Here is a 14,508-nt window from a genome sequence, read left to right on the forward strand (position 1 = left end):
TTATCTGGATGGGTTTGAGAGGGCAGAAGCAGGCATCGCTAAGGCCAACAGCAACGTGATTGTAGCCACGATGGCGTGAACTGCGTAGCACGTGAAGATTTTAGTATGGGGAATAGAGAAAAATGAGATGTTTGGGATTTTATTATTTTAACTGACATCTGGGATGCTTACGCTTGCTTGTATTTGTTCAGGCGGGGTTGATTTGGAAACCCCATGGAAAAGCCAAAATCAAGAGAAGACCCAGATTATATGCCACGCACATGGGAAAAGATAGTCTTTTATGCCCTGAGATTGCAGATTTATCTAATGAGGATCACAACACTTGTTCTAAGAATATGTTCAGCCAACCCCACAAGTCCCAAGAGAGGATCCTGCTTAAGAGACCTTTTGCAGACAGCGGGATAGGTACACCAACTCTCCGCCCTACAAAGCTCAGGGTAATAGTTGGAAGTAAAGTTGATTATCCTGGGACAAAATATTTTCTGAGGAACTGTTGCTAAACTGGCACCAGAACCTTGCTAGTACGAAGCCCTTTATTCTAGGTTATATTTTTGCTTAGCAAGTATTTCCATTGTGAGCTTTCCCAGTCCTAATCTAGCAAAACACTTCTGCAGTATTTAGCCCTCTTTTCTTCTGGGAGTTACTAAAATAAAGTGCATTGTTAACAGGGTGTATTATTTGCTTACAAATAGAGCAACGCCAATTAAGAGCCTCTTCTTTGACAAGAAATTAGTGACTCTACACTGGACCCTACCAGTGCTGCTCAGCTTATCTGAGAATACATCAGCTTCTGATTTAAAGACTTTTGTCTGGGCCTGATAAATCTTACGCCTGGTCCCAAAGCAGGCACCAATTTTGTCTCTTACTGGCCACTGGTATTTATGGCCTTTCACTGTCATTCTCTATATATCCTGCTACAAACTTCTATACACCTGTTAATTTATAACGTGGGCTCTCAGATTTCCTTCCTGGGGATGGATAAATAAATAAAGCAAATATTAAAAAGGAAATAACATGCTAAATTGCATTAGATTTTTTGAAGTAAATGTATATTATATTCTGAATGCGCCAAAGAAAACCCAAGCAACATTAAAATATGGCTGCCAGGGTGAGTAGCAAGAGCGAAAGGAAAAAAAAACCCTCTCAAACAGGAGAGTGTGCCTTATCCATGCCATGCAAATTTCCTTCACCGCTGCAAACCAAGAAGTGTGCTGTCTTTATGGAAAAAAACCAATGGATTTTTAAAGGCGGAAAAAGCACCTTCATTTACCATTTCTAAAAATCCAGAACACGGCAGATTGTAACAAAAACAACCAGAAGTTGAGGGTTAGGCAAGCTGAGTGAAACTGCGGAAGATGAATAACTGCGAAGAAGCCGTCTCCCAGCCGCTGACAAGGGAGCTGGAGTACAGGTGTGATATTAAATGCCTGGCTGGTTCGGACAGGGATGTTGCAAGCTCTTGCTGCGGAGTCGAACGTGACCTGTGCCAGCGGTACCGCTGCAGAGCCCTTTACGCTCTTAACGCGTGTCGCTAGATTGGTGTATCCTTACTGGTAGCCGTGTTATAGCAAATACAACAAGTTAATAGGTAATTTACACATGCAGCTTAGTGCTACGAGCCTATCCATTTGGCAGGACGATTTGACAATGGCCCTAGCTGCTACAATATATACTCACAAATACTCCAGCGCACACAGGGTCTCGTTATCGGGGAGAAATCAGCAGGACCGCCATAAAACAAATACGACTCGCATAAGCACGCTGCTGAGGAGACTGTCTGCAATACATGCTCTGATTAATGTCTGGAATAGCAATAGCGCAAGTTAATGCTTCCTTGAGTCTTAGATGACGTGCTTGAAGAGATCTTTGGGAAGGTCATGCCCAGTTTTATGACTTGACTGCAAACTGAGCAACCCCCCGAATGCTGACCTTGGATTTGACTGCAGGGTATGTGCTGGAGTAGATTGCTAATTGGGGAAGATCGTGGATGCCGATGGCAGCTCCTTCTCTTACCACCACAGGGCTCAGCATCCTCGGGGGTTAAAATCCTCCCTGTTTCACAGGAGGGAATGAAGCATTCAGTCCTTCTAATGCCCGCTGCTGTCTGCATGGGATAAATCAACCTTTGGAAAAGTTTGAAAGAACTTCTGCAAATAAACCTTGCTACGACCAATGCACTTAAAATATCTTCAATCCTGCAAGTATCAAACAATCTCAGGCCCTGACTCTCCCTCTGAAATGCTACTGGACTAACACAAAGAAAATGCCCTACAAAAAAAAAAAAAAAAAAAAAAAAAAAAAAGGAACATAAAAGCACTGAAATCATGTAGAAACAAACACAAAGAGGCTTCTGCCCAATGTGGTGAGAGAGAAAACGATTAAATCACATGAAAAACCTGTTGCTACCACTTCTGCATTTGGCCAACAAAGAGGGCTAGAGAGGCCCCGCTCGGTAAATACATACTCTTGTTGGATCAAAGAGGTAAGAATGGAAGCGAGTCCTCAGGCTTTATGGACCTGATCCAGTTGGTTTTTCTGCTAATTTCTGTGGGCTTTGGCCGGCATCCAGGCAGCATAAACAACCAGGAGCGGGGCTAGCCTTGCTTGGCAAGTGAAAGCCCTGCCAGCACCACCGATTTTTACTCTCTCTGCCCTAAACCTGGGTTTCTTCTCAACTCTAGAAGGCTCCATAAGCAGCAAAGGGCTCGCTGGCGCCCAGGAGGGTTTTAGCCGGACGCAGGAACGCACGTGGCTGCACAAGGATGCCTAACACGGTGGCTCCCGACGCCTTCCATCAGTCCTCGTCCACGTTGAGCCATCCTCGCGTTCGGTGGCGCGATAGTCGTGATCTCCCCCGAGCACGGACGCCGGTCGGAGAGCTCCGTTATCGGCCGAGCAGCTGCCGCCTGGCTCCGTTCCCGCGAGGAAGGGCTGAAAACGGAGCCTCTTCGGGGCTTCGCGGTGGGGGAGCCTTCAGCCTGCAAAGGGCTCAGGGGCCGGGGAGATGAAAGCAGACGGTTTGCTTACCGTGTCGTGCTTTCAGGAGGGCCTTCAGACACACAGGAGCTCTCGGAATAAAGTTTCTGGGGCAGTTCTTCCTGTTGCCTTGCCCCCAGTAATGACTTCGGGCTTGTTTACATTAGAGAGTTGTACTACCAGTATTTTATACAACCGTAGTTAAATCCGTACGACACCTGTATTGTACCTATCGTTGCCTCGGTGTGAGGGCGAGTATAGTATTTCCGAGTCCTGAAAAAGCAAGCCAACAACGCGCAAAATGGATACCTGCTGTTGCGTTTTCTGACATTTCAAACTCGGTAATGACCACACACATACTGTGAAATTGTAATTGGTTTACTAAAAATAAGACACTGCTAGATTGTAGACAATTATTCCCAGCTTACAGCACCCAAACAGGAATTAAAACCTTGGTTCTTTCTTTGTCTTATTTTTTCTCCCCTCATTATTAAAGAGGAGGGGGGGAAAATGAACAATGAATTACACAAAATAAGGGATTTCTGCCAAGCGGCATAAGTCATACGAGTACAAGAGACTGCCTAACATTTCCAGTGTACAAAGACAGCGAAACTCTACAAATCGACAAACCCACAGAGTAACTTTGTGGAAACTGCACCCGCACTTTGGGGAAGAAATTGTTCCACTTGTGGTAGAGCCTGTATTACCAGGCTGCGACTGCAGGACAGTAGCATCTTTAAAAGGACAGAGAGCTCCCGTTCCCAGATCGCGTCTGCCATTGTGGACAAACAGATAAAGCTTTCGGCTTTACTGAATGGTGACAGATTTAACCCCAGCACCTTTAACTCTTTTGCTGGAGCTGGGCACCTCCACATTCTGGGCTGGAGTTTCCCAATTTGAATGGTATGGGTGATAGTATTACCAAATACCCGAGGAGAGCTTTGTGACAAGGCAGTCATTAATGCTCCAAAAACCCCTAAATATCCTGGCGTTCGCTGCCAGTGGAATTAGTTGAGGTCTGTGGGAAAAAAGGGGTGTCGGCAACGTAGACCCTGACTTCCGCGACAAAAAGCCTAAAGATAAAGTATCAAAGAACGGGATTAAATGAGTAACAAATGCACCAATCGATAAACCCAATGTTTTAAGGTGCTAATTCTACCGTCGTGCCTTGGAAAAGACATAGAGGGGAGAAGGAAAAAAAAAAAAAAAAAAAAAAAAAGTTGCTATCCTGCGGATTTTATCATCTAGACGAGGCAACCTAGAGGAAGGAAGAGAAAGGAGTTTCCCCGCTTCACTTGTCGGAGGCTAAAGCAGGGGCTAGAGACTGCGGCTGGCACCACGCAGCGTGTGCGCAGGGAAGCTCTGAAGTGACCCCAGTCCTCCTCTCCCAAACCTAGCAGCCCTCTCCATCTCACCCCTTTTTCCTTTCAAGGGCAGCAAACCCCCAAGCAGCGACCTCGACCCTCAAAAGCCCCCGCTTCAGGTCTGCGGCCACCTCCACCCCCGCCCCCGGCGCTGCTGCAGCCCGGAGGTTCCCGGGACAACCCACGGCACCCACGCGTCCCCCCGCGGGGCTCGGGGAGGCACCGGGGGCCGGAGTTTTGCGGCGGATTTCGGGGGCGGCCGGGTCTGCCCCCCCCCCCCCGTCCCCCCGTCCCCCGGGGCGCTGCGCTGGGAACCGCGGCCGGGCCCCCGGCCCCGCGTTTCTGCGCTCTGTCCCTCTTGACGGCGCTCACTTCTGATGGGATTACGGCTAATTAAAATTTAAAATTCAAATCAACTCCCGAAAAAGGTCATCTTGAGAAAAATCCGTAGGCATCTGGTATTTATCCGCTGACGCGCAACTAAAAGATAAATCCGGGGGAGCGCCTCGCCTCCTCGCCCCATCCCCGCCGCGGGGCAGGTTCCGCGCAACTCCCGCCGCCGCGCAACGGCCCCCCCCCCCCCCTCCCCTCCCCTCCCCTCCCCACTCCGCGGGCGCGGAGCCGGCCCCGCTCCCCGCCGGCACGTCGGGCTGCAGCGGGCGGGCGTGCGCGCCCTCTCCGCGGCGGCGCAGCGGAGTTGGGAGCGGGACGGCCGCGCTGCCAATGCAGCGGCCGGGAGGGGAGGAGGAGGAGGAGGAGGAGGAGGAGGAGGAAGGGGAGGAGGAGGAGGAGGAGGAGGAGGAGGAGAAGGGGGGAGGGCGCAGCCGGCAGCGCACACCGGCCGCCGCCGGCGGGGCTGGCCGGGGCGGCGGGGGCTATTGTGTGCACCAGACGGGGACACACACGCACACACACACACACACACACACACACACACGCACTCACACGCACCCGCGGCTCGGAGGGAAAGTATCGCGAGAGCGGCCGGCTAACAACCTGCTCCACAACACCGCCGCGCCGCCGGCCGCCGCGCCGCACCCGCGGAGCGCCGCGCACCGCCGCGCACATGCGGACGCCCAGCCCCGCCGTCGCACGCCGGTGAGTGGGCGCTAAGCCGGGCCGGGAGGGAGAGAGACGGCGAAACCCACCCCCGCGAAGGGAAAGTCCTTCCCGCAAAGTTGGAGAACGCGGCTGTAAAGGGCGGCGGGGAGCGAGGGGGGGGGGGGGGAATCTGAAAAGCGGCTCCGCGGTGCCCCCCCCTCCCGTTCCCGTACCCTCCCCCCCGCGCTGCGCGGAGCCGGGCGCCGGCGAAGGTCACCGCGGCGGGCTGCGGGGAGCAACTTTGCGGCGGAAGGTGGGATCCGGGGTGTGTGGGGGGGGGGGGGGTGGGAGTATGTAAAAAGAGGGGGGGGGGGCGGGCTCGGGGCAAGTTTGTGGGATTTAATCGCGGGCTATAAATGGGGCTGCTGGAACTTTAAAAGGCAGCAAGCTGTGGTTGGCTGGTAGCGAGATTTGGAGTAACATATGGCATTAAAAGGCGCACAGCTGGAGGTAGCATTTCCATCGCAGTGAAGTCAGAGCAGCTGACTCTCCAGCTTGCGGTGTAATTAGCAAACCGAGCACTCCTCCTTCCCTCCCTCCCTCCCTCCCTCCCGCCTGCCTTCCCCCCCCCCCACCCCCACCCCCCCCCCCCCTCCCCGCCGCGCCTCGCTCGCACTCGCGCCCGCACCCGCGCCCGCGCTCCCTCCTGCCCGCCCGGCTCCGGCTCCGCGCCCGCGGCCGGCTCCGCCGCGCCCCGCGGGAAGGTAAGCGCCCGGCCGCCGCAGGTAGCCGGCTGCAGCCTCAGCCCTGCCCTCCCGCCGGCCTCCCGCAGCTTATTTCCCTCCTCGGCTCTTAATAACTTCGAGGGAAACTTTTTCCCTTTTATTCACCCCCCCCCCCCCCCCCGACGCCCCCTTTCCCCTCCGCCCCTTTCCGCATGCCGGGGCCGGGGCCGCTTCTCCCCGCCCTGCTCCCTCCCTGCAAAAAAAAAAAAAACGGCTCTTCCCCAGCGCCCGCCGCCGCTGTTTTGTTGTGATTCGGTGCATAACGACTGGGGATAAAGTTTAAATGTGCGTGTGTGTATGTGCGTGACGTGGGTAATGTGCTTTATTAAAAGATGCCCCGAGTTAGCGTCGCTGGGAAGACAGCCTGGGAGTTTATGCTTTTTTTTTTTTCTCTTCCCCCCCCCCCGCCCCCTGTGTGTGTGCGTGCTTTCCTCCTCTTAATTTTATTAAAGTGCTTAGTGAGAGAAACAAAGGTTGGAGGGGCTGCTGCTTTACTAGCTTTTGTTTACTTACAATCAAGTTTTTCCTGTTCGGAGCAGGTGCGAAAGGATGAGAAGCATGTTGTGTTGGTTTTTTTTTTTTTTTTTTTCTCCACGTTCCCCCCCCCCCCCCCTTAATAAAACTATTACAGACAATTAACAGTAAACGTTATCTCCAAGGCTGTTTCTTTGGCTTGTGTTACCAAAAAGCCGATCTGTTTGTTACAGCTGCTAGGAGGCTTTAGTTTACAGTAGCATTCAAGTTTTTCCTGTTTTGAACAGGTTATGAAGGAAGAATGGAGTTTCCAGACCATAGCCGCCAGTTGCTGCAGTGTCTGAGTCAGCAGCGTCACCAGGGCTTCCTGTGTGACTGTACTGTTTTAGTTGGAGAAGCTCAATTCAGAGCTCACAGAGCCGTTCTTGCCTCTTGCAGTATGTACTTCCATCTTTTCTACAGGGACCAGTTAGACAAAAGGGATATTGTGCATCTGAACAGTGACATTGTCACAGCCCCTGCCTTCAGCCTGCTGCTCGAATTCATGTACGAGGGAAAGCTGGAATTCAACAGTCTCCCGGTCGAAGATGTGCTGGCTGCGGCTAGCTACCTTCACATGTATGACATTGTGAAAGTCTGCAAGGGCAAGTTGAAAGATAAAGAATTGTGTTCGGAAGAGAAGATTAATGATGAGGCGGCTAGTTTGGAGAAAGCGGAGCGTTTTCTAGACGCCGGAGTGCCCCTGGTCCACGAGTTTGACCCAGGAAACAAACAAAAATTCAGCGTTGCAGAATACGAGAGAGCAGCAGGCAAAGAAAAGGTCAGCAGTCACCCCGCCTGGTCCTCTGATCATATAAGTGTCAGCTCTGTGCCGACAGAGGCAGAACCGTGCGCCGCAGCAGCTGGAAAAACAAAGGCTAATGTCAATAGTTCCACGGGACCTTTGTCCCAAAGGTCTGTTAACCATCCCCTGGCTTCGAGTGATGCGGACTGCGCGCTGGATTTGTCTTTCAAGCCCGTGCCGGGGAGAGATTCCTTACACCCCTCCTATGTCTTTGGACAGCTGGCTTCCGACAGCCAGCAGCAGGGTACCGAGCCACTTGTTAAAGATGAACAAGACTTGCTGTCAGATCAGGAGGACGGCGAAGCCAGGAGTCCGGAGAGTCAGCATTTTGGGAATTCAGCCAAAAGCCTAGTGACAGGGTTAGGACACATGTTTGCGGGGAATGGCAGCTCTCATGCCCGAGAGGAGGATCTAGACCACGAGCGAGACGAGAGCGAGGACGACATGGATTCGTCGGACATCTCCTCCTCCGGCGTCCTCGTGCCTCCCGGGCATATCTGCATTTGCCCCCTGTGCAGCAAGGTGTTCCCGAGCCCGCACATCCTTCAGCTCCACCTGAGCTCCCACTTCCGCGACAAGGACGGCTCCCGGACCCGCCTGTCCCCCGACGGGTCCGTCCCCACTTGTACCCTCTGCGGAAAGACTTTTTCTTGCATGTACACCTTAAAGAGGCACGAGAGGACTCACTCGGGGGAGAAGCCCTACACCTGCGGCCAGTGCGGAAAGAGCTTCCAGTATTCCCACAACCTCAGCCGCCACGCGGTGGTGCACACCAGGGAGAAGCCCCACGGGTGCAAGTGGTGCGAGAGACGGTTCACGCAGTCGGGGGATTTGTACAGACACATCCGCAAATTTCATTGTGGCCTTGTAAAGTCCTTGGTTGTTTGAGAAGCGCGATTTGTTTGTTTGTTTGGTTGGTTGGTTTTAATATTTTTTTTTTTTTTTCCCCTCCGCCCATTGAAAACAAAACAGGAAAAAAAGGCAGCATCTGAATTTTAATTTTTTTTTTTTTTTTTTTTTCCCCCCTCCCTTCCTTTATTTTATTTTGGTGATACTCGCTTCAGGTGCATGATCTTTAAAAGATGCAGAGGTATACACTCCAGAGGCCTTTCAATGCAATCCTTCCACCTCTCCCATCTCCCCCCTTCCCTGCCACTCGCCCTTCCCAGCACTGTTCTTTAGGTCTTCTCTTGCGCACCCGTGTTACATTATTAATGTGAAATGATCTAAGTAATTCTGCAATGATTTAGCATCTGTTTTCATGCTGGAAGTACTTGCCTCGTGGTCAGGGTTTTTTGGGTTTTTTGTTGGTTGGGGTTTTTTTGGTTTGGGGTTTTTTTTTAGTTCGAAAAAAGATTATCAGCAAATTCCGGAGAAAAATTTGGATTCCGTTAAGCTCTCCTAATGCTCTCTGCGTGTTGCGTAGGAACATCCAAAGAGATGAACTATGATTTAAATACATTTCAGTGTAGAGAAACTTGTCCACATATCGCAGAGTATGCAGATGCACTCTTATGTTACAGAGCTAGACGAGACCTTAAATTGGCCCAAATTATAAAGGGGGTTGAGGATTCCTGGCTGCGTCTTTGGTACTGGTCACTTTTTATTCTCTTTATTGTATTAGAATAGTTCTGCAATCGATCAAAAAATCTGAATAAGAAGGTTTTGCCTCAGGACTTGACTTAAATTTTCCCCTTCCACCCATCCCCTTCCCTGGGCTGACCTACTGAAAAGCTGCTTTTGAGCATAAAACGTGGATAGAAAAACTTCCTGTCTGTGGCATATTCACTCCCGAAATGTTGAAGGATGCGCGCTAGCGCGTATGAAAAAAATCATACGATACGTGAATATTTTCATTCCCATATCGACACCCCGGGGCTGATCTCTCCCCCTTGGTGGGGAGGGACAGCAGCCCTAAAGCAGCTAAATAACCCCCCTCGATGTCGGGCTCCTGGGGCGTCTCGGTTCAAGGTAACTCGTAGCACATGTGTTAGGAGATGCCCTGCTATCTTGTCCAAAAAGTTTGCTGCTAAGCTAAAATCAGCAGCTTGGAATTATATTTTATGTTCTTTTTTTTTTTTACGAAGCTGGTGATTCCCTCTGGGCCAAGTTCTGTGCAATCGCCAGGGTTTCAGAGGGGCAGTGTGAAGGTAAACTGCTGGAGGGGAAACGTCGCCCAGCTTTTCCCCCCGTGTCTCCCACTTGTTCAGGGGAGGGGTCTGCGGTATTTTTGGCGGGGTGTTTTTTTTTTTTATTTTAGTTTAGTTTGTTTGTAAACTGAGGCTGCCTGTAACTATTACCAGGTTTACTCCAAATAACTCAATTACTTGCCTAATAGAGCGTTCTTTGGTCTGTGCATGTCGGTAAATATCAGATTATTCCCTTCCAGTCAAATAATCCATTCAAGGTACATGTACAAGCGACTGAAATATAATAATAATAATAATATCTGAGGGTTTTGAATGTCGTTCTGCTGCGTTAGTGTTGCTTCACCAGCTTTCCTGACACTCCTGGAGTTGTTTTGTGGAACTTAAGCATTTATTTTAAAATTAATTTGAAGCACTGAGTTAGATTATTTTTAAAAGTTGTGCTTAAAATACTGTATTTCATCTTATGAAGAAAAAATTTCCCGATGCCTTCCCCCTCTGGTCCAAAAACTGAGCACTACCTACATAAATAATATGGGATTGATTTCTTTTTTTTATTTTTATTTTTTAAAAAATAAGTACTTCCTCTTTTAAAGAAAATCAGGATATACTTGTTACAGCCTCCTCTTATTATTCATCTCTTAAACTATGAATGTACATGTAATGTGAAATTTTGCTTCTATTTATAGTTTTGGGTTTTGTTTTCAGTCTCATTTCTTGACTGTAAAATATTTTTGCTGAACCTGTTACATATGAAAGTTGTGGGAGAGTACTGTATCTTGAACATAAGTGGCTTTGGTACTGTGGTCTTATTCTACTTAATCAGTTTTTTCTCTCTCTCTTTTTTTTTTTTTTCTCCTTTTTGCTGTGATTGGAAATAGCACTGAACAAAATCTACTAAAATTAAGTTATTTTTCTTTCTACTAAAATTAAGTTATTTTTTTTCTCCTGAAGATACTTGATATAGTATTTATTAGATTTTTTTTTTTGAAGTGGAATTATTACTGTTAATCTATTTCAAAACTAGTTAATTTACACTTCACTTTAAATTTTATAACAATGGGGTTTGCATGTTGAACGACATGTAAAGAGCTTAATGTAGGGTCAGCATTACTGAAGCTGGTAATCTTAATTTTGCATTTTTGTGACACTTTTTTGCATTTCAGTCTTCAATTACTGTTTCTTTTTTTTATTATTTTTTAGAAGATCATAAAATAGGATGTGCCATAAGAACATCATTAGTGTATGGAGCAGGGAGAAGTTGAAACAAGTTTGTGTCTGATCTTAGTATAGAAATAATTCATTAAACTGATGCTATGAGCATGCTCTGTACTGCAGTGAATATGGGGCAAAAGTTTTTTTTAAAAAAAAGTTAAAAAAAAAAGACTTTCTCGTTCTTGACTACATCATGAACATGCTGTTCTCATAGTCTGGTATTTGTGTTCCCACTCCTCATAGCTTGAATTTCTAAAGTAAAAAAATGTTTGCACTTATTTTTGTTCTTAAGGTGACTTTTTTTGGCTATCTCTCTGTGTGTGTCTCTTATTTTTAAGTTGCAATAGCTCGGAGCATGTTTTCAAAATGGTTCATGACTCTTCAGAGAAGTACTAAAAACATGGCACACTTATGCTTGTGTCTTCATAAACTATTTCACTGTGGGGCAGTTACTGTTTCTGTAGGGAACAGTCCTGCTCTGCATTTTAAACACTGGATTTGTCTTCTACTACAAAAAAATACTGTGAAGTTAATGTAAAAAAAAAATAAAAAATCATTGATATTTTTAATTGTTTTTAATCTTGGTGCAGTTCAGATTAAATATGTATATTTAAAGACACTAATTTTTGTGGGAGAGTTTTATAGTATACAGTATGTAGAAAAGCTATTGGAATGGAATATATTTTATAAAAACGTTCTATCACTGTTTTATAGTGAACTATTTTTTCTTCAGTGTTAGTGTAATACTGTTAGTCTAGATACGACAATCGCAGGAAGAGTGATTCAAGCTACTGTTAGCGCTTAGTTTTGCGTGGAGTTCTGTTTGCAACTGTATCGGTATGTGCTGTACAATGTGACAATCGTGACTAGGATTGTTGTCTTTATAAATTTACACAAAATAAAACGTGCTAGAGTTGTAAGCTTGAGCCTCCTCCTCCCCCCTTTAGCAGAAGGGTTGTGGTGTTTGGGGTTTTTGTTATTATTTATTTTTTATTAGTAGTGTTTTACAGATGGTTGTGCTGCTTTTTTAATTACGAGTATCTGATACTCTAATAATTTCTTTCTTTTGCAGGGCCATGTGGAATTTTAGGCATGTGAGGAGCTGCAGTATCTCAGTCAGAGCCTGACCGGGCGTTTCCTTAGTCACTGGGCAGGACTAAAACCAGCACCACTTCTGCGTTTTAGCCGGAGTATCGGGGAGGTTTGATGGGGCTCCCCTCTCCCTCCGATGCCCTGAGCGAGCTCTGGACCAGCCCTGCCCCGAGCGATGCTGCTTTACAGCCGCAGGCGGGTGCTGGGGACGGGGCGACAAGCCCACGGGTGCAGAATCGGTGCAGGGTGCGCGGACAGCCCGGCAAAAGGCTCCGGTGCCCGCCGGCATCCCAACGCCGCTGCCGTCCCAACGCCGCTGGGCTGACCGAAGCCACGTCGGCTAACCTGCCTGAAGGGGTTCTCTTAAGTTCCCGGTCTCTCCCAGGCTCGGGAGGGCTGAGGTCTGACCCAGCTCCCGCTAACATCTCCCTTAAAATTTGGGTTGACTTTAGCAGGAGCTGGGATTCGGAGGAAGAAGACGGGAGCTGTCTGTGCCAGCTGCTGCTCAGGGGAGGAGGAAAATAAGCTGGTGGGTAGGTTTGCACCTGTACCACACGCGCTGCGTCCTGCGTTTCTGAATTACTTGGAGGTGAAGGATCCTGGCAGAATCGGACTGCCTTGAAATGGTGCTGGTTGAAGGATGGGCAAATTATAGTTAATGCCGGTGTGGGGGCACAGCTGTCTTTCCCCTCCTGCTATCACGTAGCTGCTGCTTTGCGATCGTTTCAAAATAGGTAGGTGTTCCACGTGTCCTGCTTCGTGGAGCTTGGGCCTCCATCCCCATCTGTGGGGAGGGTGGAAAACTGCTGGAGACGCGCAGCGGTCCTGCTCTGATGTGGTGAAGCGTTAGAAACTATAAATACTATTTTATTCTTATTATTTCTACCATTGAGGGGTGGGTGTCCCTGCAGCTGCTTGTTTGTGGCACTCTGTTTTCTCTCTTTTCTGCTGTTGTGGATGTATGGAAGAACATTCAAAGGTGTTTTGTCACTGCCTCCCCCCCCCCCCCCCCAAAAAAAAAAAAAAAAATAAAAAAAAGAATTAAGTGTGTTCACATCTGGGTGCTATGCTAGGGAAAGGGGAGGCAAAAGGCTATTCTTTGAGGGAGAGGGTACTCGGAAAGAAGCAAGCTTGAATCTAAACCTGGGAGGTGGATGGCTTGCAAACAGGCTATAAATAACCGTGAGTCGATTGAGGAGAGCAGCCCACATCTACTCTGGCATGGGCATGCTGTGCCCATTTTCTTTGTTGATAGCAATTGCTAATGTGAATTCTGGCACTCCAAATCCTGATGCCTGTTGTTCTGATAACATAATTAAATCTTAGGAATGTGAAATATAAAAAGCTTTGAAAAGAAACCAGGCCACTAAGCAGCTACTGGAAAGGGGGTGTGTGGGGCACGTACGTACAGAATAAGCAATGGGATCCCTCTAGGCAGGGTTCCCTGCCCGCCAGCTCGCCGGTACGCTTGGAGCGATCCCACCCTTCCCTGCGGGAAAGGAGGTGACCCCCAAGGGCATCTGCTGTCCGAATCCTGGGCTGCGAGGGCTGTCATCTTCCAGGATTGCACCACGTAACGGGCTCCTTGGGCTGGCAAGGGTCAGTCCTACCAATGCCAGCAGCTTGGGTTCCTGCTGCCCTTGCAAAGCCCAGTTCTCCTTGGGGGTGAGTGTCGTGAAACGTTTTTATTTATTTTTAGCTTTTGTTCTGAAGCGCTAAGTGCCTTCTGGAGGTGGTCTGGCCTCGGTATGCACAGGGGTGGCTGTGGATGGCCGGGTGCGTCTGGCCGTGGGTCACCAAATGCCACCGTGCAGCTGGAGACCGTGGAGGAATGGCTTTTTCCTAGCTTGGGTGGTGAGGTGTGGGCTTGGACCAAGTGCCTCTCAACCACTGAGGAGAGTTCATGCTGACCCATGGGGATGTCACTAGGTGAGGTCCCTGGTGCTGTTGGATCCCACGTTGTGGGAAACGCTGTGCGAGTGGACCGTACGTGCTGCTTAAATCAGATTCTTGCAGGCGAAATAAGCCTGCGAGCATGTTAATGAGGGAGGTCCCCTATGACAAGTAGTTGGGGTGGAGGGGTAGAGGGATCTCTGTATTGCCCAGCTTGGTGGTAGTACCATCACCATCCAGCTTCTACTGGTGCTCGGGGTTGGACGTGCCACCCTGAGCTTTGCTTGCCCGTGAGTATCTTTCTGTGCCGTTTTGCTGAGGAAGGCGCGCAGCAGAACATGAAACGGCAGCTGTTATCTGAGGAAATCAATGGCAGGTGTGACCCAGCAAAAACAGCCTATGTAGGACAAAGCTGGGCTCAAGTGAAATGGAGTCGAGCCTACGGTGCAGTTGGTGTGTGAAAACGCCTTGTCCTGGGAGGAGGAGGAGGAGGAATCACGAACAGGGCTGCGAGTGACCCGCCTAGAGAACATTTTGTCTCAAATGACTCGATGTTTTGTGCTGGGGTGACCTGGCTGGAAGTGCCGCAGATTGAGCAACTTTGTGCAGCGAGGTGCCTTTCATAACAACGGGACCGAGGGATCCTGGTTTCTTACTTAGCATACGTGGGGATGAGC

General features: G+C 49.0%; 1 protein-coding gene across 2 annotated transcripts; it reads left to right on the forward strand.

Moving 5' to 3' along the window:
- Window positions 1-5,252: 5,252 nt before the first annotated feature.
- Window positions 5,253-11,749, forward strand: ZBTB42 (zinc finger and BTB domain containing 42). 2 transcript variants are annotated; one of them, XM_049828478.1, is made up of 2 exons: window positions 5,253-5,438; window positions 6,928-11,749. In XM_049828478.1, the coding sequence occupies exon 2, from the start codon at window positions 6,942-6,944 to the stop codon at window positions 8,370-8,372; it is 1,431 nt and encodes a 476-aa protein (XP_049684435.1). In that variant the 5' UTR covers window positions 5,253-5,438; window positions 6,928-6,941; the 3' UTR covers window positions 8,373-11,749. The 2 variants fall into 2 exon arrangements, with proteins under 2 accessions (XP_049684435.1, XP_049684436.1); XM_049828479.1 differs by lacking the exon at window positions 5,253-5,438 and adding an exon at window positions 6,076-6,145.
- The last annotated feature ends 2,759 nt before the right edge of the window (window positions 11,750-14,508 follow it).

The sequence above is a fragment of the Accipiter gentilis genome, chromosome 25 (genome assembly GCF_929443795.1).
Source record: "Accipiter gentilis chromosome 25, bAccGen1.1, whole genome shotgun sequence".
NCBI lineage: Eukaryota > Metazoa > Chordata > Aves > Accipitriformes > Accipitridae > Astur > Astur gentilis.